This window comes from Ictalurus furcatus, chromosome 3 (genome assembly GCF_023375685.1).
Source record: "Ictalurus furcatus strain D&B chromosome 3, Billie_1.0, whole genome shotgun sequence".
NCBI lineage: Eukaryota > Metazoa > Chordata > Actinopteri > Siluriformes > Ictaluridae > Ictalurus > Ictalurus furcatus.
The window spans coordinates 9,549,051-9,576,299 of record NC_071257.1 but is presented as its reverse complement, the minus strand read 5'-3'; the positions used below and the strand labels follow the sequence as shown (position 1 = coordinate 9,576,299).

The 27,249-nt window shown below is 40.5% G+C and overlaps 1 protein-coding gene across 2 annotated transcripts; it reads right to left on the bottom strand.

Moving 5' to 3' along the window:
- Nucleotides 1-648: 648 nt before the first annotated feature.
- On the bottom strand, nucleotides 649-27,207 carry ggps1 (geranylgeranyl diphosphate synthase 1). 2 transcript variants are annotated; one of them, XM_053620695.1, is made up of 4 exons: nucleotides 26,947-27,207; nucleotides 12,399-12,499; nucleotides 7,769-7,839; nucleotides 649-1,570 (listed from the first exon to the last, which is right to left on the bottom strand). In XM_053620695.1, the coding sequence occupies exons 2-4, from the start codon at nucleotides 12,469-12,471 to the stop codon at nucleotides 818-820; spliced, it is 897 nt and encodes a 298-aa protein (XP_053476670.1). In that variant the 5' UTR covers nucleotides 12,472-12,499; nucleotides 26,947-27,207; the 3' UTR covers nucleotides 649-817. The 2 variants fall into 2 exon arrangements, with proteins under 2 accessions (XP_053476670.1, XP_053476671.1); XM_053620696.1 differs by lacking the exons at nucleotides 7,769-7,839; nucleotides 26,947-27,207 and adding an exon at nucleotides 14,196-14,861.
- Nucleotides 27,208-27,249: the final 42 nt, after the last annotated feature.

Genomic DNA, 27,249 nt, shown 5'->3' with positions numbered 1-27,249 from the left:
GTATTCTCAACAAGAAATTGAGCCAAAAGCAGATTTAATGGAACCACAAGTCAAGGAAGTAAAACTCAAAGTGTGAAATACTGTAAAATATATAAATGTGTATTTACTGTGCATATGCTGGATTTTGAACACAACACAACTCCAATAGCTGCCATCTAAATATAAACAGAAACAAAAAAAAAAAACCGGGCCAGCAACTTATCTTTTTGATTTGGTGCAGTGAATAATGCTTGCTTCTTTAATTTATTGTAAAGTTACTACACTGTTCACTGTACTTTGGATTGCCAGTGTATTGAATAAAAACAAAAAGTAAAATCCACCTTAAACTAATCTTATGTCCAAATTAACTTAGAAGGAAAATGTTTTGTAAACTTTCTTCCTTTAGCACATTTGCAGTCTCCTCTGAAAGTATTGGAAGGGCATGGTCAATTCTTTTGTTTTTGCTATACACTGAAGACATTTGGGCTTCATTTGTTATGCTGTTTGCTTAGGTTTTTGCTGCCCTCGTATAATGCAGTCACAACAGAGAGCACAATTAATCTTTAGAATGTAAGAAAATTATTATAAGTCAATTATTATAATGTATCTCAAAACTGAGGTGATTTACTCATTTATAAAAATTGGTGAATTAGTTGGGGGAAAGAAATGCAATATTGAAAACCATTTAATCTCACTTTTGCCAAAATGAACATGGGGTAACAGAGACAAATGAAGGGAGAGGAGTCCACAGAGAGGGATAAGAAATTCAGGAGTGACACAGATCTCTTCTTTGGAGAGTATTTATCTGAAAACTGTGATTAGAAGAAGATGCTTCCTCTCATTCCTTGTAAATGTGGCTGAGATGTTCTATAAGTCCCTCCAGCTCTGGGTTCCCCCCTAATTCTGCAATCAGCCTGTATGCCTCTTTCTCTAGCTCATGCAACTTCTGCCTGGTGTACGCAAAGGAGCCCACCTTCTCCAAATAATCCACACAGTAACGCTTAACATCTTCATCTTCAGTGCGCTGACGTAGGATGTTCTGCACCTGTGTGCTATGGAGCTGTGTACGGATGGCGTGAATGGTGGGAAAGGAGAATTTGCCCTCTGTCAGGTCTTCACAGAAGCTCTTGTTTGCACCATATTCACGTGAGCAGAGATTGGCATAGTCGTCACGTATCTGGAACAAGAGCCCGAGTGTGTCTAGTAGAGGCTTCAGGTCACAGCGCCATTCTGAGAAGAGCTGCATGAGGCCCACTGCTAGGCCGAATAATCCGCCAGTCTTACGCAGTACCATTCCACAGTACTCTGCTTCACTTGGGCAAGTGTAGGTGTCACGCCAATGGATATCCAGGCCCTGCCCACGGTGCAGCTCCAGGAGCTGGCAAGTGAACACGTGCACAGCCTCAGGGTGTTCCAGCGTCAGCACCTTCTCTAGGCCCAGGAAGTAGACATAGTTTGCAGAGTTTATAACGGATGGCACGCCATAGATGCTGTGAGCTACAGGGAAACCACGCCGCAACTTGGAGCTGTCCTCGATGTCATCGATTAAGAGACTGGCATTGTGCAACATTTCTGTTACCTCAATGATTACCTGCAAGACAAGAGAGACATAAACTAGGACTTTGCTTCATCAATCTGACATCTTTGATTACTCTGATTTAAACAGAAGTACATGTGTATATTTTTTTAACACTACTGTAAAGGGCTTTTGCAAATACCCAATAATAAACAACAGACAGAGACCGGTATATCAAAGGGAAAACATAATAAAATAAAATAAAATAAAATAAAATATAAGAATATGGAAAGTGGAAATTTAGCTCAGAGAAGAAAGGATAGTGGCCAAAATGTAGCTGTTTGGAATGACGTCATTTTCCACCTCGGTACGTTCAACAGATGAAGGGGGGGGAGACATGGATGCCTGCATGTTAATCTTTTCTTAGCAAGAAGCTAGCCACCTAGTTGTGATGAGTGGTTTATAATTTCCTCCTCAAACAGGGAACTGTATAGTTAATGTTCAAGTGAATATGCATATACTGATTGATCTAAACACTTGTATATGCACTCACTGGTCACTTTAACAGAAACACCTACACCACCTACTCATTTATGCAATTATCCAATCAGCCAGTCATGTAGCAGCAGCCCAATGAATAAAATCATGCAGATACAGGTCAAGAGCTTCAGTTAATGTTCACATCAAACATGAGAATGGGAAAAAATGTGATCTCTGTGACTTCAGCCGTGGTATGGTTGTTGGCAACAGATGGGCTTGTTTGAGCATTTCAGAAACTGCTGATCTCCTGGGATTTTCACATACAGCCGTCTCTAGAGTTTACACAGAATGGTGCAAAAAACAATAACAAAAAATCCTGTGAGCAGAGGGTCTGCAGACTGAAACAACTTGTTGATGAGAGAGATCAGAGGAGAATGACCAGACTGGTTTGAGCTGACAGGAAGTCTATACTAACTCAAATAAGCCCTCTTCACAACTGTTACAACTGATGCAGAAAAGTATCACGGAATGCACAACACATCAAACCTTGAGGTGGATGGGCTACAGCAGCAGAAGACCACATCAGGTTTCACTCCTGTCAGCCAAGAACAAGAATGAGGCTATCATGGGCACAGACTCATTGATTTTTTTCTTCTTCTAATCTTCAACTACCCAGTTTTGATGAGCCTGTGCCCATGATAGCCTCAGATTCTTGTTCTTGGCCGACAGAAGTGAAACCTGATGTGGTCTTCTGCTATTGTGGACATCCACACCTCAAGGTTCAATATTATGTGCATGCTGAGATGCTTTTCTGCTCACCATGGTGGGAAAGAGTGATTATATGAGTTACTGTATCCTTCCTGGCAGTTCAAACCAATCTGGCCATTTTCCTCTGACTTCTTTTATCAACAAGGTGTTTCCACCCACAGAACTGTCACTCACTCAATGTCTTTTGGTTTTTTGCACCATTCTGTGTAAACTCTAGTGACTGTTCTGCATGAAAATCCCAGGAGCTCAGCAGTTTCTGAAATACTCAAACCAGCCAGTACATCTAGTACTAACATCCATGCCACGATCAAAACCACAGATCACACTTTTTCTTCATTCTGATGTTTGATGTGAACATGAAGTTCTTGACCTGTATCTGCATGATTTTTTGCATTGATTTTTGCATGATTTTCTGCACCAAGATAAACTTATTTGGTTCAGATGGTGTCAAGCGTATGTGGTGGCAACCAGGTGAGGAGTACAAAGACAAGTGTGTCTTGCCTACAGTCAAGCATGGTGGTGGGAGTGTCATGGTCTGGGGCTGCATGAGTGCTGCCAGCACTGGGGAGCTACAGTTCATCGAGGGAACCATGAATGCCAACATGTACTGTGACATACTGAAGCAGAGCATGATCCCCTCCCTTCGGAGACTGGGCAGCAGGGCAGTATTCCATCATGATAACGACCCCAAACACACCTCCAAGACGACCACTGCCTTGCTAAAGAAGCTGAGGGTGAAGGTGATGGACTAAACCCTATTGAGCATCTGTGGGGCATCCTCAAACGGAAGGTGGAGGACCACAAAGTCTCTAACATCCACCAGCTCTGTGATGTCGTCATGTAGGAGTGGAAGAGGACTCCAGTGGCAACCTGTGACGCTCTGGTGAACTCCATGCCCAAGAGGGTTAAGGCAGTGCTGGAAAATAATGGTGGCCACACAAAATATTGACACTTTGGGCCCAATTTGGACATTTTCACTTAGGGGTGTACTCACTTTTGTTGCTAGCGGTTTAGACATTAATAGCTGTGTGTTGAGTTATTTTGAGGGGGACAGCAAATTTACACTGTTATACAAGCTGTACACTCACTACTTTACATTGTAGCAAAGTATCATTTCTTCAGTGTTGTCACATGAAAAGTTATAATCAAATATTTACAAAAATGTGAGGGGTGTACTCACTTTTGTGAGATACTGTACATCCTGGTAGGTCAGATATCTGGCCATTTTTCTTTAACCGCTCTTATCAACAAGTCATTTCACTCAATGCTCACTCAAGTTTTAATTTTTTGTTAACTCTAGAGCCTGCTGTGTGTGAAAATCCCAAGACATCAGCACTCACTGAAATACTCATACCAGCCCTTCTGGCACCAACAACCATGCCAAAGTTAAAGTCACAGATCACACATTTTCTTCATTCTGATGTTTCAAACTCTGTGTGGTAAGGCTCGTGGACGTGGCTTGTGTGTTTACATCAGCACTGAATAGTGCAAGTACTCGTTGCTAGTCTCTAGTTACTATTCATCGCTGGTGGAGTTTGTGACTGTTAGATCCAGACCATTTTATTTACCACGGGAATTCTCCACTGTTCTTATAACCGGAATATACATTCCCCCCAGCGCTAATGCTAAGGAGGCGCTCTGTGAATTGTATGGGGCTATTAGCAAACTGCAGAACAGACACCCTGATGGACTTGTTATCATCACCAGAGATTTCAACCATGCAAATCTCAAATAAGAGCTCCTTAAATTCCACCAACGTGTGGACTTTTCAACGAGAGGGGCAAAGACGCTGGATCTTGTTTACACAAACAACCCCGGTGTGTACTGGGCAGAACCCCGTCCCCACCTCTGCTACTCAGACCATATCCCTTTATGCTAATCCCAGCATACAGACCGCTTGTCAGATGCGCCAAACCAGTTTTGAAGCAGGTGGAAAACCTGGCCATCTCTGCTCTTCAAGACTGTTTTAGCACATGGGAGGCTGCAACCAACAGCGACTCCACCAACATGGAGGAATACATGGCATCAGTGACCAGCTGCATCAGCAAGTGCATTGATGATGTCACTGTCTCCAAGACCATCACCACACACTCCAACCAGAAGCCGTGGATGACTGAGGAAGTGTGTGCACTGCTGAGGACCCGAGACTCTGCCTTCAGGGCAGATGACAAGGCGGCCCTAATGAACAGCGAGAGCCAAACTGTCCCGAGCCATCTGAGAAGCAAAGCATGCACACGCCCAGAAAATCCAGTCACTTCACAGATAGCAGTTACATGTGGCTCATGTGGCAGGGCATTCAGGCCATCAGCAACTACAAGACAACACCAACCGCCTGTGACAGTGATGCCTCCCTTCAAGATGTGCTGACCAGGTGCTGTGTCTAACCACGGCTGATGTAAATCATTATTTTAACCTTATCGTTGCGAATCGGGGTAAGGTATGGTAACAGTTTTGAACACTGATTTTTTATGTACTTGCTCAATAATTGATCTTTGTTCATTTTTAACTAAAAACGTGCGATACTGCAGCTTAAACTTAATAAAACAAAAAAAAAATATTAAAGATGAATTAAGTTGCAAGTTGTTCTAAGCTGACCTCAAGTAAGAAGTACAAATAGTAGATCATCACAGTCACATAATTGAAGACATATATTTACCAAGCACTTTATTAGGAACACCTGTACACCTGCTCATTCATGTAATGATCTAATTAGCCAATCGTGTGGCAGCAGTGCAATGCTATAAGTAGTGATCTCCTGGGATTTTCATGCACAACAAGAATTTTTTTTTTTATACGTAGTCCATCTGTGGGGGCGAATGGGAGTGCATGGGTTCTGCATGGGGAAAAAACCCCTCAACGTTTATTTGACAGTGCATTAGGCTTGCTGCGATAGGTGTTCCCGGTGTTATACGGTGTTCCGCTGCATCACTTGAACACTGCGTCACCGCCCCCACTGTCTTTTTGCTTTTTTGTAGTAGTAAAATTCTTTTAGTTCAGTTTTGTCCGTTTAGTTCAGAACGGACACTACAATTAAAAACTTAACACATCTGTTCAATTCAGCATGAGCCGAATGAGTCAGAATCACAGCACAGATCAGATTTAATTTATTATGCAACAAGAGTGAGGTGAGCTGACTGACAAGATGATGGTGAAAAATTTTATTTCAAAAGTTCTATGTTTAATATAAGTGAGTTGGTCATTGTACAGTTTTGTTGTTGTTGTGTTTTTCATTAAGAATAATAATAAATCACCATTCAAGCAATTGCTGCCCCCTGAATTGCGAAATTAAAATGGGCAGTCATTCATAAACGATTTAAAAGCGAGGGGGAAAAGAGGGAAAGTTCTGTTTAATTATTTGTGTTAATTTCTGTTGTTTAGTTGTTTAGAAGTCTACTGACTGCAAGCTAGCAGTCACTATTTTCTTCAGCTAAAAGCTTAGCTGCATTTTAGTACAACATGGCCAACACTGATAATGTTGTCGACCTTATTTTAAGTCTTTTAATAGTCATACCTCTGAAAAGCGACTGAAAATGAAAAAAGACAGAAGACCAATGCCAAAGATTTTAATTCAAAAGTTCTGTAGTTCTTGTGATAATTATCTTTATGTAATTCCCCTTGTTTGTTTTATGGTGCTGGTGCCGTAGTCTAAATGTTGCACCTTTTTTGGTGTCTGTTAGTTCAGGGTGAGAATCTTAAGGAGCTACATGTGCTTTGAAACTGCTGTGAATCAGACCGCTACAGTTTAATTAAGAGGCATTAGCCTCTTTTTAGCAAATTTTTTTTTGAGGTCATGTGGCCCCTTGTACGCACATGACCACTCCTGGACACTCAACACCACCTACCTAGCCAAGAAGGCCAGCAGCGCCTCCATTTCCTATGGAGTCTGAAGAGACCCAACCTCCCCCTCCCATCCTCACTACCTTCTACAGAGGGATGATAGAGAGCATCCTGACTAGCCCTCCCACCCTTCACAGAGACTCTTCATGCTCCTGCCATCTGGCAGAAGGTACAGGAGTATCCATGCCACCACCACCAGGCACAGTTTCTTCCCTGAAGCAGTCAGATTACTCAACACTTTGCTGCCCCTCAACGTTCACCTGGGGTAGTCAAAGCCCTAAGCCAGTATGACTCAATACTACTGCCCACCACACTTTACAATGATGCATTAGACACTTTCTTTTTATGCTGTTTGCTGTTACCATTGCTGCCAGTATTGCTGATACATTCATTGCGGCCCATTCTTGCATTAGGTTTCCCACAGAACACTGTTCTGTTGTCACTGCACTGTGTATCTATTGTATTGTTGTGTATTCACTGTTCTGTGTATTTATTATTCGGTGTGTTTTGTTATGTGTACTTATTGTCTTGCACCCACCTCACACTGTTGTGTATTTGCACTTTATGTAGACTTGTGTACTGTACTACTATACTGTTATGTGTTGCACCATGGTCCTACAGAAATGACATTTGGATACTAGCTATATTTCTATTTAGACGTGAATACAATAACTATAGAAGAGGAAATGTCTGATTTATTAGAAATGAGCATAAACTGAAACAGTATCAAGCTGATGTCATTAGTTTGCAGGTTCAGTGAAAGCAATTGTGGTCAACTTTCATATACCTGTAATTAATCATGATATTGCAGTTCAAAATGATCAGATGGAAGTAGACAAAACAACAACAACAAAAGCACCTCAAATCCTAAAAGAGTCTACACCCAATACCAGAATAAGTTTTTTACTACTCCAGTCTTCAGATTCTCCCAAGGTTTTCTTATTATGTATTAGAAGTTTTTCCTTGTTGTATTTTCCTTTGATAAGGACAGCGTTTTAATTAATCTGCAGAGAGCACTGCAATATACATCATAATAAATATCAAGTCATAACATCACACACAAAGATGGAGAACACTAGAAAATGTTACTTAAATAAAATAACACCTTTTTTCTGCTTTTTTAAATTCATATACTAATATCTCTAAAAACACAGCATTATTATTATTTTAAGATAAACATGCTCTTACCTGAAGTTTATCCTCAGGTACATTGAGCCAGTGATTGAAAGCTTGGGACAGTTTAGTTCGGACTTGTTTCCCTGGGAATTTAGTAAGAACACATTACATTAATGAAAGTAACTTATACAATTTCCACGTGTTATCCATTGTGAAAACAATGCCCTTTCAGTTTGTTATTGGCTGTGTAACAACTTGTGCAGCAAACGAATGGAATTGGTGGCTGAACAGCTGATCTTTGACTGTGCCATTGTGCTTCAGATCCAGTTTCATTTATGTACTTACAATAATGTCCTTAAATTTTGTGCAAGTCTGCAATCTTCAAGTTAGTCCAACTCCCTAACTGTGTTTGGCAATTCTTTGACTTAAGCCTTGAATATGGGGCTGAAATTTCCTTATCACACTATTTGATCACGCTCTATCCTATTATGTAGGACAGAACACCAACAAGCCCCAGGCATTTCACCAGCCCATATACTGTACTGTATATTATGAAGGCATTATGGATGGGACATTTGGTAACTCCCCAAGTCACGTTCTTTCTCAACTCAAACATCAAGATTTAACACACACACACAAAAATGGAGAATCCTGGGAAAAGACACTATAATAAAATAAAGCAAAGTTTCTGCCAAATAAACAGACAGAACCAATTTCTCTAGGTATTTAATTAGTCATAAGCATAAACCAAAATCAATATTTCCTTTTCAATATTGGTAATCCGTTCTAGCTGATATAATACTGAAATTTTTATCGTTTGATTGTTTTGTGCTTGTGTATGTATAGCGTTAAATTATCACTTTTCCACTGCTACATTACACTGTGGTACAGTACCCCAACAATACTATAAGCTTCCTTTTTGTTAAATTTTCACTGCCATGTGTCTGTTACAGTAACTAGGATTATCAGAATACCAAACTTTGATAGGCTTTGATACCAATACTAGGTGTAGTATTGCCGTTCTCAAAACAATATTATTTGGCCAAAAATAAAGAAATCAAAATGGTGAAAAACACACAAAGACTGAAGTCTCAAATTTAGGTTGTTGGTGCTAAATTATAATGATGAATACAAAGTTTTATATAATGTTATGAAATCACCCATTTCTACTGAGGAGCAGTGACTAATCAGCGGGACTTGTGGGGTAAGTTGCTGTCATAAGTTCTCTTCAAAAACCATGTTAACACAAACATAATCCCCTTCGAAAGTGCTGGAACAGCAAGGCCAATATCTTTGTTTTTGCTATACACAACAGACATTTGGGTTTGAGATGAAAAGATAAATATACAGTATCTCACAAAAGTGTGTACACCCCTCACATTTTTGTAAATATTTGATTATACCTTTTCATGTGACAATAGTGAAGAAATGACACTTTGCTACAATGTAAAGTAGTGCGTGTACAGCTTGTGTAACAGTGTAAATTAGCTGTCCCCTCAAATTAACTCAACACACATCCATTAATGTCTAAACTGCTGGCAACAAAAGTGAGTACACCCAACAAAAGTGAGTCCAATTTGGGCCCAATTAGCCATTTTTCCTCCCTGGTGTCATGTGACTTGTTAGTGTTACAAGGTCTCAGGTGTGAATGGGGAGCAGGTGTGTTAAATTTGGTGTCATCGCTCTCACACTCCCTCATACTGGTCACTGGATGGCAAAGAACTCTCTGAGGATCTGAAAAAAAGAATTGTTGCTCTACATAAAGATGGCCTAGGCTATAAGAAGATTGACAAGACTCTGACACTGAGCTGCAGCATGGTGGCCAAGACCATACAGCGGTTTAACAGGACAGGTTCCACTCACAACAGGCCTCGCCATTGGTCGACCGAATAAGTTGAGCGCACATGCTCAGTGTCATATCCAGAGGTTGTCTTTGGGAAATAGACGTATGAAATAGTGCTTTGGGGAAATAGTGCTGGCAGCATTGCTGCAGAGGATGAAGGGGTGGTGGGCTCAGCCTGTCAGTGCTCAGACCATACACCGCACACTGCATCAAATTGGTCTGCATGGCTGTCGTTCCAGAAGGAAGCCTCTTTTAAAGATGATGCACAAGAAAGCCCGCAAACAGTTTGCTGAAGACAAGCAGACTAAGGACATGGCTCACTGGAACCATGTCCTGTGGTCTGATGAGACCAAGATAAACTTATTTGGTTCAGATAGTGTCAAGCGTGTGTGGCAGCAACCAGGTGAGGAGTACAAAGAGAAGTGTGTCTTGCCTACAGTCAAGCATGGTGGTGGGAGTGTCGTGGTTTGGGGCTGCATGAGTGCTGCCAGCACTGGGGAGCTACAGTTCAATGAGGGAACCATGAATGCCAACATGTACTGTGACATACTGAAGCAGAGCATGATCCCCCCCCCCCTTCGAGACTGGGCCACAGGGCAGTATTCCGGCATGATAACGACCCCAAACACACCTCCAAGACGACCACTGCCTTGCTAAAGAAGCTGAGGGTGAAGGTGATGGACTAAACCCTATTGAGCATCTGTGGGGCATCCTCAAATGGAAGGTAGAGGAGCACAAGGTCTCTAACATCCACCAGCTCCGTGATGTCGTCATGGAGGAGTGGAAGAGGACTCCAGTGGCAACCTGTGACGCTCTGGTGAACTCCATGCCCAAGAGGGTTAAGGCAGTGCTGGAAAATAATGGTGGCCACACAAAATATTGACACTTTGGGCCCAATTTGGACATTTTCACTTAGGGGTGTACTCACTTTTGTTGCCAGTGGTTTAGACATTAATGGCTGTGTGTTGAGTTATTTTGAGGGGACAGCAAATTTACACTGTTATAGAAGCTGTACATTCACTACTTTACATTGTAGCAAAGTGTCATTTCTTCATTGTTGTAACATTAAAAGATATAATCAAATATTTACAAAAATGTGAGGGGTGTACTCACTTTTGTGAGATACTGTACATCACATCACAATTTCAGTTTTCACTTACTGATATTTACTTACTGATGTTTAATGTGAAATGCTTCCGATAACTGGAGATCAGTCCTTCAATTACTTCTAGGACTAGGACTTACTCCTATGCTTTGGATCATTGTCTTGCTGCATAATCCAGTTGCACTTGAGTTTCAATTTACGGACTGAAGACCGGATATTCTCCTTTAGGATTTTATGGTAGGGAGCAGAATTCATGTTTCCTTCAATTATTGGAAGTTGCCCTGACCCTGAAGCAGCAAAGCATCCCCACACCATCACACTTTCACCACCATGCTTGACCGTAAGTATGATGTTCTTTTATGGAATTCGGTGTTTGGTTTACACCAGATGTAACGGGACCACTGTCTTCCAAACAGTTCCATTTTCGACTCATCAATCCACAGAACATTCTCCCAAATGGTTTGAGGATCATCAAGGTGTGTTTTGGCAAAATTCTGACAAGCCTTAATGTTCTTCTGGGTTAGCAGTGGTTTTCACCTCATCATTCTTCCATGGATGCCATTTTTGCCCAGTGTCTTTCTGATAGTGGAGTCATGAACAGTGACCTTTATTGAAGCAAGAGAGTCATTTGATGTTGTCCATGGCTCTTTTGTGACTATCTGGATGAGTATTTGCTGTGCTCTTGGAGGAATTTTGGAAGGTCAGTCACTTCTGGGAAGGTTCACGACTGTGCTGAGTTATTTCCATTTGGAGCCAATAGCTCTCACTGTGGTTCTTTGGAGTCCCAGAGCCTTTTAAATAGCTTTGGAACCCTTCCCAGACTGATGTATTTCAATCACCTTCTTCCTCAAAAGTTCTGGAATTTCTTTCAATTTTGGCATAATATTTTACTGGGTAAGACCTTTTAATCAACTTCATGCTGTTGAAAAAGTTCTATTTGAGTGTTGATTTGATTCAACAGAGTTTGCAGTAATCAGACCTGGTTGTATCTAGTCCAGCTGAACCCTATTATGAATGCAGTTTCATAGATTTGGGGAAATAGTAACTACAAGGTCAAATACATTTTCACACAGACCCAGTTGGTACATAATTCTGAGATTGGAGAAGTCATTATAAGATGCATTTTCAGTTCAATTTGGGGAAACCAATTGAAGCATTCTTTGTGTTGAACTATTTCAATTGCTTTTGTTTGATTTGTTCATTGCAAACAGCTGAAAGTTTGTACATTTTGACAATAGCCTGATTTGCAATGGGAGTTGAATAACTTTGATGTATGTATACACACACACACACACACACACACACAAACACAGTTAACATTTCCGAAACATATAATAATAACTTTAATTATTTAAACATTCAGGATACATGTTTTTTTCATGTTAATTCTAAATATTCTTATTAAAAAGTTTACCATAAAACATTAAGAAATTTAACACTCTATAGGGGGATTTATATTCTGCACATACACATGCACAGAGCTAGCAAATAGCGCAGACAATTGATTGGTCAAATGCATTTGCCATTTTGAAAAAGCACTGGGTAGCTAGAAAGGCAGCACAGTTATCTTAAGTTGCAGTACTGGCATGCTTGTTTGCACTGTGAATTTCAAGGAGTACATTAATAATGGATTAGATGCTTAAATGAGTAATGAGTAATAAATAGATTAGCTGACTACTGGTTACCAACCCATGAGGTCTATTGTATTGTTCAGTATCATGCTGTCTGATAGAAAAAGTGTAAAAATGGTTTACCTGGCAGCTGCAGCAGGTAATTGTATGGTTCTAGTAGAATCCTTTCGGTAGCTTTTCCCTCAAGATTGTCCATCCCTTGCAACTTCCACAATAATTAAAATCTGCAATGGAAACAAAACTAGGTATAAACAGCAGAACAAACAGTATTCATATGGCAGAAGTTGATCTGTTACAATTAAAATTTTCCTTTACATCTACAGACTGACAAACTTTAAGGACACAACCTGACAAGCAGCATATGTTAGATGCCTTTTCAATACAGGAGCAAACTATTAAAATGCATCAATGCGGTACGATGACGCAGATCACCATACTGTATAAAATGCAGTATTACTGATATTTGGGAGATACAAGTAAAATGGTGGTTTGAGGATCAGGGTTAATGGCTGTTAATCTGGATTATATACGATGTCTACACACATCTGTTAAAATGGCAGGTGTTACAATCCGCTAATCTTTGGGATGGGAAGTTGGGTCTTTATTTGTGTGTATTGTTTTGTGTGCAGAACTCCCTCCCAGTTTCCATCCTGCCCTAGACTGCCTTGCTCCTGCTTCCGATGATGACATCACTAAAAGGTGACCATATTTAAAGAGGAAGAGGAAAAGAGAGGGAGAAGCAGAGAAAGAAAGGATGTTGGAAGTGGTTCCCTGTGATTTGGTGTCAGGAGATTGTGTTTGGTTCATGTTGCTTGCCCTTGTGATTATAGTATTCTTGGTTCTGACTACTGCTCTGGTTCTGACTTTTGCCCGTTTATGACCGAGTTTGGTTATCCCTGTACACTGTATATATGTTTCACTCGGTTTACTGACAGTAGGGGTGTGGCTGCCATTTCTTTTGGGAGTGGGGTTCTTTTTGTCTCTGTTTTTGGATAAGAGAGACAGGGAAGTACATTTGTATTTTTTGTTGGTTTTCTTTTAGGTAAAAAAGCTCTCTAAACCAAGAGTTCTTTTGTTTATTATTTTGGCCTTGGCCCACCCTGAAGATACGCCTGGTGTTCTAGTACAGTTGTATATATACTTGCCAATTTGTACAATATACCAAAACTTAATTGAATTCTGTTCGTGTCTGTCGTTCCTGGCTTCCCTTATTTAGAGGTCTTTCCCTTTGAACCGTGAGCTGATTACTCTGTGTGGCTCAACCTAGACTAGGTCGTAACACAGGTTTTTGTGATGTAAAAAAATTAAACCAAGATTAATAATGTCTCAATGTGAAATTGCACCCTCAATGTGAAATTACAATGTATAAATATTAAGTGAAAAACAATCAGAAACCTTTTAAAGAAAAATAGGGAATTTTTTTTTTTTACAACAACCTGGTTGCATAAGGGTGCATACCCTTTTATATAATTGGGGATGTGGCTGTGTTCAGAATGAACCAATCACATTCAATCTAATTTTCAAAAATAATTATCATACAGCTGTCAACAATGAAATTATTCTGATTAACGCCAAAGAAAGCTCAGCTGTGTCTATAGAATTCTCTTCACATCTACTTCGATTCATCCAACTGCTGACGCCATGGTCTGCAAAGAGAGTACAAACTGTGCATGATAGCTCACTTGTTGAAAGGTATTGATCAGGAGATGCATGTGATAACAATCTCTCATATTCTACACATCTGGGCTATGGGGTAGGGTGGATAGATGGAAGCCCTTTCGCACACAAAAAACCCAAACATCCAAGCTCGACTATATCACCCAAACCATTTGGTAAAATATGGTCTGATGAGACCAATTCCAAAAGGTATAAAAATTACATAATTAAAAAAGGCATGCGTCTTACAAAAAAACAACATACCAACGGTGCAGCATGGTGGGGGTTGTAAAAGAGAAATTGACATGAGCATGTCAGATTAGCAATGTGAAAGGAAAATTGTCACTTGACTGTCCATGGTTATCCCAAGGTTGTGTGCAGTAACCGAAGGTGGGATCAGAGAGTTGTCCAGGGAGATCACAAGATCCTGAAATGAACAGTAGTTCAGTTTTACAGGGATGAAGTTTCAGCTGATGAGATGCCATCCATGATGAGATGTCTGCTAGACATGCTGAGATCTGAGCAGAAACAAGAGGTCTCACAGAGACAGTGATCCTTACAAAAATTACAACCACAACAAATTCCTTAAATTTCTCACAATGGGTAAATCTTGAAAAGAAAAATAAATACATGTATAAATTAATAAAATAAGAAGCTTGAAAGGTTACATGAAAGTATGCCATAGAGAATAATTGTAAAAACAGAAGAAAAGAAAAAAAACCCATGCAGATTGCAGCATGTAAACCTTAGGGTAAGTAAAGTAAATACAAATAACAGAGGTGCACAAGTTCAAATTATATCCAATTTCTACCATCTTGAAGCCTTTCTGTCAGTTCATCTGCAGTAGCTTTCCATGACTCAAGAGTTGAAGCTCTGGCCATATTTATTCTGGCTGTTGTAAGTTCTAGCATTTTTATGTCACGAAACTGAAGTAACCAGTGTCGCACAGATAGAATATGAGAAGGAAGCTATCTTTATGCAATTATCTTTTGGAAGATGTTAGACCTGCTAGCGAAATCTTCCTTTGTCTCTCTGTTAAACCTAAACTTGAATCGTCATTAAGAAATAGAGCAGCTGGTAGCATTGGGAGTTGTTTTCCTATTATATCAGACAATGTAGATGAAAACCTTCTCACATTCCCACACCATATGCATAAATGTTCCCACTTCTTAATAAGGACAAACACAGTGGGGAGTTGGAGATAGTTTAATGCGAAAATGCTTCTTTGGTGTCCAGTATAACATGTGGCAGAACTTAAAATGAATTCATTGGTGTTTTTTGACGCACAGAAAATATTACTCCATACCCTCTCCCAATCAATTTGATCTACAGATATCTCCTTTTCCCAGATTGTGCACAGTGGTAGTCACTTTTGTTTAACTTCAAGAAAGTAAGGATAGATAGCTGACACTATCTGTTGTGAGGGATTAAAGAACCAGCTGTAGACTAGGTGCACTTCGAGAGCTGTTCCCCATTGTCACGATTTCCCCTTGCGTAAAGAGCTGGACCTTGCAGCCCGCGCCGAAACCTGAAGTGCGAGTGCACACTTCCAGGTTTTTTAGCGCGCGCTGCGAGCTCCAGTGCTTTGCGCGAGGGGAAATAGTGACACCTATGGGACTCCATATGCTCTGAGGGCTGAGCGAAACTGCAGGAACAAAAAGAAGGATGACACAGGGACATTCTAAGTTGCAACACTATTTTGTAAACAGAGCATACCATTATCATCCCACATATCAGCAAGAGTCCTTATTCCCCGATTTGACCACTGTTCTGATGTCAATGGTTCAGAACCACATTTAATATTCCTGTTGCCCCATAAAGGAGTCTGTAGGTGCCATTTGTTGTTGTAACCTAACAGTTTCTCCACTGCTCTGAAAGTGCTGATGGTGTATGTCACAATAGGACCAAATATTATTCACAATGCTTCACAGAAAGTACAGGAAAAAAGTATAGCCTGAACTCTAATTGGTCTGACAATTGCTTCTTCTATTTCTTTACAAGGTGAAACCAAAGACTCAAACCATGTCTTGGCTGTACGTAGTTGAAATGCCTCGTGTTATAACTCAAAATTAGGAAGGGAAAGACCTCCCTCCATTTTAGTGCGTTGCAGCACGGCCAATTTTAACTTGGGTTGTTTTCCATTCCAAAGGAAGGTGCAGATTAAAGAATCGGGTCTTTTCCACCATTTTGAGAGGGGTGGCAATGGGATCATGGCACTGAGAAAATTTACCCGAGGTAATATATTGATTTTCACAGTCAAGACTCTGGATTGTAGCAAAGCAGGAAGTGTCCTCCATCCATCAATGTCTTTTTTTAACTTTTGAAAGATTTTCTCATAGTTTATATATACACAATACCTTTTAGAGAAGATTGTATATTAATCCCCAGGTAGGATATTTGATTTGTACAAGAGATGATTTAGACCAATTGACCTGTAGCCAGATAATACAGTAAAACACAATAAAATGTTATCTGCGTAAAGAGATATTGCATTTTGGGTACCCTTTATTGAAATGGAACAAATCTGTTCCTGTCTTATTTTTTGTGCTAAAGGTTCGAGGGAGGGTGCAAATAACATTGGTGAAAGGGGGCATCCTTGCCTTGTTCCTCTCAGAATATAAAAAGGTTGTGAGTGTAAGCCATTTGTTGCTATGATTGCTAATGGATTATCATAAATAATTCTAACCATTTTAATGAATTTCTCATCAAACCCAAATTTTTCTAGCACCCAGCATAAATAATCCCAATTTAATCTGTCAAAGGCTTTGTCTGTGTCTAAGGATAAAACTGCACAAGGGATATTTTTATCTTTGCAGTCGCTGATTACATGTAGCAAATGGAGTACATTGTCTGCAGCTAACGATGTGGAATAAAGCCAGATTGGTCACTATGAATTAAATTACAGATATGTTTTTCAAGACGTAGGGCTAAAACCCTGGCATAAATCTGAATTTATCAACGAAATTGGTCTAAAATTTGAGCATATTGTATGGTCCGTCTTTTTTGGTATTAAAGAAATTAGAGTCGTATACATTTGTTTTTCAAGTTTTCCCTTTACAATTGCTGTATTTATCACGGTGTGCATAATTGGTCCTAGTATGTCCCATGCAGGATTAATTAAATGTAGGATTAATTCTGGTGGGATCCCATCTGGCCCATCTACTTTACCCTTCTTTACCTTTTATAATGCTGTATACAGTTCTTCGAGTGTTATAGGATGGCTCATTTACTCTGATTCACTTAGCGTTAATTGTGGTAGATCTATGTCATGTAAAAATTTATGACACTCAACCATGTCCATGCTGTCCTTTGGCTTATAAAGATCCTTAAAAAGATCTGCAAAGGGCTTATTAATTTCTCTAGGATTGGTTACTAGGCCTTTTGTAGGAGAATGAACGGTGTCGATAATAGCCCTGGATTTGCCCCGTCTAAGTTGTAATGCCAGTAACTTGCTAGGTCTTGGACTTTTATGGCAATAATTCTGTCAAACTCTATGCAGAATAAATTCAGCTTTCCTTCTAAGCAGATAATTTAGCTTGGATCTGGAGATCTTCAATACATTTTCAACAGATCCTGAGTATTTCAACGCTATCTCTTGGGAGAGACTAATTTGTTCTAGTTCCTCAATTTATGACTTCCCGATTTTATTTAAAGAGGATGAAAAAGAGATAACGAAATCTCGAATATAGCCTTTTATAACAATCCAAACCATCATGTGATTGTCCACAATATTAAGGTTTATATTTAGAAAATCTTTCAACTTCCTTCTAAAGTCTGTTAAAAACCTGGTATCTTCTAAAAGAGATATATTAAATTGCCATCTGGGAGATCTTTCATGTCAGCAGTAAGTAAACATTGTCAACAGCGGGTTATGATCAGATAGTACAGCAGGAAGTGTTCTGATGCTCTCAAAACATATTCTAGAATGTGTCTGGTGTCTTATGTCTAAAAGAGTAGAAAGTATAGTCTCTAACGGATGGGATTTGAACTCGCCATATATCTATAGTGGGGGAAATAATTATTGAACACGGAAAAATTGTTTATCAGTGAATATATTTTGAGTGAGGTTATTCACATGACATTTTCACCAGACACCAGTATTAACTCAAGAAATTCGGAAATATAAACAATTCACAACATAAAAGTCCATAAATAAAGTTGTGTGTAATAAAGTGGAATGACAGGAAAAAAGTATTGAACACGCTAAGAAAAAGCAGTTCTCCAAGGCAAGGTAAGGCAAGGAACCAGCTGATATATGTAAGTAGTTAGAAAGTAATTATACCTCCTGTCTGTACAAATTAGCCCCTTTCGCCCCGACACTAGTGTTCATTCCGCCGGCGGAATGGAAAACGACTTATCGGACATTTTCAATTAGTATAAACAAATGAATTACTGTATCGCCGCAGTTCTGGTACAAGATTAGTCAGAACACTTGTGGCTTTCTGTGTGTGCAGTTTTATGTCTGTGTGCTTAACTGCTGGTGAGCAGGGGGATGGGAAAGGGGCGGAGTTTGAGCTCCCTGCTGGGCAAACAATTCACACCTCTCCACGAAAACATTGAGACAGATAAATCGGAGAGTACGACTAAAGCTTTTTGATAGTAAAACACCGTATACAACTGCCACAATAAAATTATAACATTTAAACCAAAGATTGGACTTGTATTAACGTTTACTACCTTACATTACCTACATAGATGAAAATCCAGTTCGTTTGCGGTTTTGTAAATCATGCACATTTCCATCGGTATAAAGTCCATCAGCTTTATTGAAGAAAACAAATGCAAAGTTCCATATTTAGTCACAAATGTCCTCTTCAAAATGCATTAAGTGTTTTGGTATCCCACCCCTCTGGAAATTAGTAATTAGCCATAAACTGACCTGAGACACCATCTAAAAAAAAACAAACTAATCTGCTTTGGCTATGCTGAACAACCCACCTCCTAAATTATAATCGGGCAGTCTAACTTGATTGACACCCACTTGGACCAATTGTAGATACTTCTAGCTTTCAAACAAGCCCAAACTCGACATGATTGACCACTCAGAGGCTGAGAAAATCAAACGCGTAATCAGCACAACCAAACATTTTACGCATGCGTCTTGAGATATGTGTCAGCAGGTACAGGCCAATCAGCACAGCGCTACAGGGCCGTGCAGAGAAACTATCAGGAAATGGCAGCTCCGCTCTAGCGGTCTTCCTGCAAAACTTTATACAGCAGGTTTTTGCATGTTTGGCAGTTTTTTCTGATCGCTAGTTTTCCACTGGTTTTCGCTCAGCGTGCGATTTATTGGCGTCTTATAGCGGCGGCGTGTTCCCGATAAAACATGAATGCATCACAGATTCTGGAGCAGTTATTTCCGAGTGGCTCCTTTTTTTTTTTTGGAGGAAGACTATGTGGATTGAGTTGAGGGGCTCCATCTACCCAGAGAATTCAGAGGAGAGGGGTCACTCGTGAGTCTATCATTTCAGCCATTAGGAGAGCAAGTGCTCATTCACCTGGGGCTCTGGCACAATTTTTAATAAACATTATGTTTTATAAGTATGTTTCAGACTTTTTTGTGTGTGTGAAATTATACATTGTGTAATTTCATGCTACTGCCATTTGTTTTCATTTTGTGCCATTTGGAGAGGTTTGGTGCCTTTTGGAGACGTTTGGTGCCTTTTGGAGAGGTTATTTTGTGCCTTTTCTTAAAAAAATGTTTGCAATTTCTAGAAGTCTGCAATTTTTAAAGGCTTTGTGCCATTTGTATAAGCTTTGTGCCATTTAGAGAGGTTTTATGCCATTTTGGAGAGGTTTTTACCTGTGTTTGGATAACCTTACACACAATTTTAGTGGTTAGAGATAACTTCCTCATATTTTGGGTGTTCATGGACAAGTACTTGGGGCATCTTTGAGACCAGGAATGGGGTTGATATCAACATTTGCTGTGAAGATATAACATTTGTGTTAAAAGTAAATAATTTTTTTTATAATTAAAAAAAAATAAATTCTGAATATATTGCCCCAGGTAGGCTAGGTAAAAGAACAAATACTTGAAATAACTGCTAATTCTTAAAGTCTTAAGTGTCTACTTTCATATGAGCCATTAACCACTACTGTGGTGTGTGATATCACAAAACAAATCAATGCTGAACACAGGTACCCCCAAAACAGACAAAAATGCCATTTTTTGGCTACCGGTAAAAGAGGTTAATATCAGCTGGGTTAGCACATAAAAAGGCTTTTCATTACCAAGGTGTCACAGAAGAAACATCTCCTGATGGGTAAAAGCAAAGAGTTCTCCCAAGACCTTCGCAACCTTACTGTTGAGAAACATATGTATGGAATCGGATACAGACGTATTTCAAAACTTCTGAATCTTAAAGTAAGCACCATTGGGGCCATTATCCGCAAGTGGAAGTAACATCACTCTGTCATCAACCAGCCACGCATACGAGCTCCTCACAAAATTTCTGACCAGGGAGTCAGAAGAATAGTTAGAAGAGTAGCCAAAGTGCCAAGGACCACTCAGAAAGAGCTCCTCAAACACTTGGAGGCAGCAAGTACCATAGTCACAGAGAAAATAATAGGCAATGCACTCCACTGCTCACGCTCACCCCGCAAAACTCCATTACTAAAGAAAAGGCATGTCGAAGCTCGTTTAAAGTTTGCCTATGCAGAAAAGGCAATAACAGTGTTTACAGGAGGAGAGACACAGCCAAATCATCCAATAGAGTGGTGCAGGCATGACATCATTTTGTACAGGAACCCGGAAGTTAGCATCACACTGGTTCCCTCGACAAAAACCCAATAGGATTTGTGCTCTGTGACCAAAAAAAGTTTACAATACTAACACATTTTGTCCATCAAGATAATTTTCACAAATGAACACAACTTTTATGAAGTTTGTATTTTATGAAGCCTAAATACAATCGCCAGAAATAAACAGCTAACCGTATGCTGTAAACAAACTACACCACGGCTGCTCGACTTCAACGTCACCATCACCAAGCTTCCGATAACTTTTCCAAACTTGATTAAAAAACATTTTCCATAATACAGATTTACTCTGTGGATGACTCTTCATCCACATTTTTTGGGGGAATTGTGCACAGCATACCTGAACCAGTTTATCTGCAAAGATTTTTCCTGTTCGGCGTGATGACGTTTAATGTCCCCGACAATGACTGTAGTGCCAAGATGACCTTTAAACGTCAGTATCGCAGTCGATCATGTTCATGTAATCGTGGGCAGTCAAAATCGTAATCGCGATCGATATTCAATTAATTAATTAAACTTCTTACAATGGATCAGTCTTTACATCTCAGACACCAAATCAACCCCTGCTTTGCCCCCACTCCCCCTTGCCAAGCACTCCTGATCACAACCCCCCCAACTCCAACCTCCACAAGCATGAGCAACCTTCCCCGCATGACTGTGACAATCTGTCAGATTAGGAGACAGTTGGAGAAACTTCACCCTGATCGTATCAGTCCCACTCCATTCGGCCTCAACGACTTTAGACCAGTTGCCCAAATGTCACGTCATGAAGGTACTGGAGAGACTGGTTCTGGCCCACCTTGGACCACAGGTCAGCCTCATGTGGGAGTGGATGATGCAGTCATCTACCTGTTGCACACCCTCACGGTCATTTGGATTGTAGGGATGGCACTGTGAGAACCATGATTTTTTATTTTTCCAGTACCTTTGATACAATCCAACCACTTCTACTGAGTGAGAAGCTGCTCAGGGTGGGTGCATGTTTACTGTCTCCTGGATCGCTGACTATCTGTCAGACAGGCCCCAGTTTGTGCGTCTGGGGAGCTCCCTGTCTTATGTGGTGGTTAGTAACTACGGTTGTCGCGGTTCCAAAATTTCAGTAGTCAGTACCAATACCAGTAAAATTCCACGGTACTCTGTACCAATTTCTGTACCAAAGCAAAACACAAAAACATGCTAATTTAACAACACACTATTTTATTAATAAAGTTAAATATCAATATAAAATATATTTTAGAAAATGCCATACTGTATACTTCAAGTATATCATTATTAAAGCTACTAGAGTTATCCAGACAAGAGTAGAAATGTTTTTCTGACTGACTGACTGATATTAAAGACAAACAGTGCTAGTCACACATCTACTATTTTCTAACACATAAATTTCTGATATATCACTCATCAAAAAGCCTCTGGTGTGTAAAATGAATAAACCCCATCATGCCCTCCCATGTATTTTACCCCAATAAAAGTTAAAGCATTAAATGGTTAATAAGGACTCCTGAACGTATTATCGTTAAACTCGCATATGCTAACATTAAGTAAGCAAAAACAAGGATTTTTTTTTGCAATAATACACTCGAATTAAACTATTCGACAACATTTTATAATCTAACTACTACCATAATTTGAAACTCACCTGCTTGAATAAATACTGCGTTTAAGCAGCCGCTCTTCCTGAAAGCACGGTTAAAGTAGCCGCACATAACATAATTTTTGCACACTTAGTCGTAACAGCACTGAAAGCGGAAAACGAGCGTCTGCGAGCTCCTACACAACAAAAGCACATTAACAATGATAATTTAAGATAAATAAGTAACAAAAAAAAAAACACTGACATAAATCTGGGTATCAGTCTTTAAGGTGCTTTCTTAGGTTAGATGTGTTTCCTTCTTTCGTCACAAAACTTTGGTTACACTGTTTGCAAATCGGTTTTCAGTTATTGATGGTGTTCTCTTTGTGATCTGCTCTGCAGGTCACCATGGCTGCGTCTCAAACCGCATGTATTTTGACTACTATATAGTAGGTAAGTATGCGGTTTCGGACGCAGACAACGTCTTCTTGTTGCACGGTGCACCCATGAAAAGTTTCCGACTGACTACCTGTGTCAGTACTCGGTATTACCGGTACTTATGAAAACCTGGTACCGTCAACTTTTTTCTTTTTAGTGCCGACTTGGTACCGAAACTTTTGACAACCATATTAGTAACACAGGAGCACCTCAGGGGACTGTCCTGTCTCCATTCTGTTCATTCTGTACACCTCAGATTTCCATCATGCCACCTGCTGAAGTTCTTTGATGACTTTGTGGTGGTGGGGTATATTAGATATGGGCAGGAGTCAGAGTACAGGGAACTGGTGGATAACTTTGTGGAGTGGTGCAGCAGGAATCATCTGCTCCTAAATGTAAACAAGACCAAGGAGATGGGGTGGATTTTAGGATGAGAACTGCAACCAAGCCCATAAACATCATGGGTGAGGAGATTGGAATTGTCGAGCACTACTTGGGTGTCCACTTGAACAGCAGACTGGACTGAGGACCAACACTGATGCTGTACATAAGGGATGAGCAGACTCTATTTTCTGAAGAAGCTCAGATCTTTCAATGTATGCACCAAGATGCTGGAGATCTACCAGTCTGTGGTCGCAAGTGCAATCTATTATGCTGTGGTCTGCTGGGGGAGCAGCAGCAGTGTCAGAGATGCCAGCAGGATTAATCAACTCATTTGCAAGGCTGAAAATATCATTCGACAAAATCTGGAGATGTTTGAGTCGGTGAGGAGTAGGAGGCCACTGAACAAACTGTTCTCCATCATGGACAATCCATCCCACCCACTTCATGACACACTACAAAGACAGCAAAGCTCATTTCCCAACAGACCCATCCAGCTCCACTGCCATAAAGAACGTTTTAGGAAATCATTTTCTTTTTTTTTTTTTTCAAAACTCCAGTATCTCAAAATATTAGAATAAAGTATTTATAATACAGAAATGTCAATCTGAGAAGAGCTCTAATCAGCTAACTAACTCAAAACACCTGCAAAGGTTTCCTGAGCCTTTAATCGCTCAGTCTGGTTCAGTACACACAACCACAATCATGGGGAAGATGAAAGTACATTTTCCATTTTATTTGTAAAAAAAAAAAAGTCCCAGAGTCTGGAGGAAGAGTGGAGAGGCACAGAATTCAAGTTGCTTGAAGTCCAGTGTGAAGTTTCCACAGTCAGTGATGACTTGGGGTGCCATATCATTTGCTGGTGTTAGTCCACTGTGTTTTCTCAAGTCGAGAGTCGATGCAGTGTCTATCAGGAGATTTTAGAGCACTTCTCGCTTCTATCTGCTGACAAGCTTTATGGAGATGCTGATTTCCTTTTCCAGCAGGACTCTGCACCTGCCCACAATGCCAAAACTGCTAGTAACTGGTTTTCTGACCATGGTATTACTGTGCTTGATTGGCCAGCCAACTCACCTGACCTGAACCCCATAGAGAATCTATGAGAGACACCAGACCCAACAATACAGACAAGCTGAAGGCCGCTATCAAAGCAACCTTGGTTTCCATAACAAACACCTCAGCAGTGCCACAGGCTGATTGCCGTCATGCCACACTGCACTGATGCAGTAATTCATGCAAAAGGAGCCCCACCCAAGTATCGAGTACATAAATTAACATACTTTTCAGGAGATCGACATTTCTGTATTATAAATTCTGTATTGTAATCTTTTGAGATACTGGATTTTTGATTTCCATGAGATGTAAGCCGCAATCATCAAGATTAAAACAAAAAAAAGCCTTGAAATATTTCACTTTATGTGTAATGAATCTAGAATATGTAAAAGTTCCACTTTTTGAATGAAATTACAGAATTTTTTTTTACTTTTCCACAATATTCTAATTTTTTGAGCTGCACCTGTATATATCTGTTTAGGAAGGGGAATGGTCCAGCACCAGTTTTTTTAATAGAGAGGGGAGCTGGGGAGCTGAGTGATAAGGATTGTACACCTGCAGCAAATTCTGCTAATGAGTCCTTTTGTGTTTCAGCGAAGAGAATAAAGAGGGGCGATACGAGCATCGAAAAAGAGAGAGAGAGAGAGAGAGAGAGAGAGAGAGAGAGAGAGATATATATATAGTGATAGTGATAGTGATAGTGAGATAGTGAGATAGTGAAAGAGAATGAGCAAGAGAGTGAGCCAAGTGCAGAAACCCAGGAGAAATCGAAGAGGACGCCGCCATGGAGTCATCGCCGCTGGCCGAACTTGTTAAGTCACTCGCCGGCCTCCACCAGACCCGGCACAAGGCGCTAAAGGAGCAGTGCCTGGAAGTGCTCAAGCAGGCTCAAGCAGAGTACAGGCAGATGATCAAGAGCATGGTCTGAGCAACAGGTATCCCAGAGCATGACGGCACCACCTTAACACAAATGGGGCCCCAGGATGATCCCGATGAATCCCTAGAGCTGTTTGAGTGCTATATGTTCCAAATAACAGTGGGTGACCTGTTTGCTACACCTCCTCGCAGGGGAAGCCCAGCTCGCAGCCCGAGAGCTCCTGGCCGGGAGTCAGTTGGAGTACCTAGACCTAAGGCAGCCAATATCGCAGCAGGTCGGCCATATATGCAGTGTTGAACCGCTCCATCTCAGCACGTAGTGTAGTGGATGCGCTCTTCTGTGTTATCTCCAAGGTTGGGATCCTGAAAGAGATCCTTACCGATCAGGGCACTACTGTTATGTCACAAACATGCGAACGGTATGAACTGTTGGGGATTAAATTTATTCGTATCAGCATTTACCATCCACAAACAGATGGGCTGGTCAAGCAAATGCTCAAAAATATGATGTGGAAGTTCGCTCTAACGGATGTTCTAACAGCAAGAATTAAATCCAATACATTCTTGAACTGAGAGCAAAACTCCACACTTTAAGTCACATAACCCAGGAGAATTTGCCTCAGGCACAAGAACATCAGTCCTGGCTGTATAACAGGGCTACTCTGCTCCAGGAATTCACACAAGGGAGATCAAGGGCTCATTTTACTTCTCACATCGAGTTCGAAATTGCTTGCCAAGTTGCAAGGACCCTTTGAGATTGGGGATGTTGACTACGAGGTCGGGCGGACGGATAGAGGCAGGGTGCGTCAAATTTATCACCTCAACCTCCTCAAGCCATAGAGAGAGTCAGTGTCTGTGGCTTTGGCAACGGTCATTCCAGAAAGAGAGGAGCTGGGACCAGAGGTGAATCTAAAGTCAGAGACCCAATCTACCCCAGTCCCTCTTGGAGACCACCTCTCACCGTCCCAAATCACGGATGTTGCCAAGTTGCAAATGAGGTTTTCAACTGTGTTCTAACCTCTCCCCAGTCGCAATAACCTCATAGAGCACCACACAGAGATGCCCCCAGGGGTATTAGTACATAGCTATCATCGTCGGCGGCAGGCAGGACAGCTACCTGGCCTGAGTCAAACGGTGGGGGTATGTGGAGGCAGGTGCATGGTCCAGCGCCAGTTTGGTGAATAGAGGGCTTCCGGAAGCTGAGTGGTAAGAATTGCACACCTGCACCGAATTCCGTTAATGAGTCTGTTTGCGTTTCAGTGATGAGCGCCAAGAGAGAGCAGATAGCTATGTGTGTGTATTTAGTGTGCTTAAAACCGCAAAGTAAAAGTTTTACTTGAGGTTATGTGTGTCTGAGCCCGTTTCCCACATCCTAATTTCCCCATGTCCTAATTTCCCCATCACAGAGATCACTTCACAATATTATTCACTGCCATTTTGCACATCTGTTTTTATTGCTCCTTTATTAGATATTTTTATTTAATATTCAGTGTTTTTATTGTAGATCTGCCATTTTGCATATCTGTTTTTATTTCCCCTTTATTACATATTTTTATTTAATATTCAGTGCTTTTTTTTTGTAGATCTGCCATTTTGCTTTAAAATGTATTGTTGTTCCTTATGTCACTGTAACATAATTTCCCATCAATAAAGTCTATATCTATCTATCTATAATGAATTTAATTACAGCGTATCTACAGACTGGAGTACAATACACGACGTCTCAGAGGACCATTATCAAAATGTGAGACATGGCTGACCCCATTTAAAACCATTTTATAACAATACAATCTCCCGAAATAGTCAATGATACGTTGTGGCAGAGGTTAATAAAACTATCAACAGTGACGCCATGTTTATGGAACTGCAAAACCATGTAAATATACGCGCTCATTTCTCAGGTGTTATGAGGTAAACAAACGCGCCACCCACCTTCCAACGATGGAATTTAAGATCCAGTTGCTTCCGCTGACGATATTTTTTTCAGTTAAAGAAGCTAACATTGGTAAGCTCACCAAAGTCAAGAGTATGTTTTAATTGTATTCACGAACTACTGATTACCTGATCACAATAATTAAACCAATCACTTAAATCTGTGTATCCATAACAGAAAACTAAGCTTCAAACTGCAATGATGGTGGGTAATTCACTCGACACTACCCAGCTGCCAGAACCGCTGCGTGTTCTTCCCGTAACTCCAGCGTCCGCATACGCCATGGCGCATAGTGCTAGAGA